At 64.1% G+C, this 446-nt stretch overlaps 1 protein-coding gene across 1 annotated transcript in view; it reads right to left on the bottom strand.

The window, feature by feature from the left end:
• Positions 1-385: 385 nt before the first annotated feature.
• The window catches only part of LETMD1 (LETM1 domain containing 1), a 12937-nt gene continuing 12876 nt past the window's right edge, over positions 386-446 (bottom strand). The window contains exon 9 of the mRNA XM_035895965.1: positions 386-426. Coding sequence (XP_035751858.1) covers positions 386-426 — 41 coding nt within the window. The remainder of the gene's footprint in view (positions 427-446) is intronic.

The raw sequence follows: 446 nt of genomic DNA, 5'->3' as shown, positions 1-446 counted from the left end.
CCAGTCTGGGAGGAGGCAGCCGGGCTGCGTCGGGGGAAGATCGGGATCTGGGGCGGCTCTGCCTGTTTTCCCACCCGGCCCCCGGGTTGGATCTGTGCCCTCGGGTGTTGCCGGAGGCCGGGCTCTGCTCTGGACACGCGGATCCAGCCTGGCGCCTCTTTCTTTATTTTTTAATTCATTTTTTTTTAAACATAGGCTTTTCCAGCAGCTCCTCGGGAGGCCGTGGACCTCTCCGGCCACTGCGTGTGCCAGCTTGGGGGTTGGGGACCCCCATTTATCCTCAGTGCCAAGACCTGGGGGTATTCCAGTGCGTGGGGAGGTTGATGGACCGGAGCGGGGAGGCGAAGGCGCGGGGCAGGATCCGGCTCTGCCCCCTCCATTCCTTTTAAACCTCGTTTTCCCCAGGCACAGCGGGTGGGGGGTGCCCTGCGGGTCCGCCGCGCTCC

The sequence above is a fragment of the Egretta garzetta genome, unplaced genomic scaffold (assembly GCF_000687185.1).
Source record: "Egretta garzetta isolate BGI_Z169 unplaced genomic scaffold, ASM68718v1 scaffold626, whole genome shotgun sequence".
In the NCBI taxonomy this organism is placed as follows: Eukaryota; Metazoa; Chordata; class Aves; order Pelecaniformes; family Ardeidae; genus Egretta; species Egretta garzetta.
Note: the sequence above shows the minus strand (reverse complement) of the source record. Positions and strands in the feature narration are given on the sequence as shown.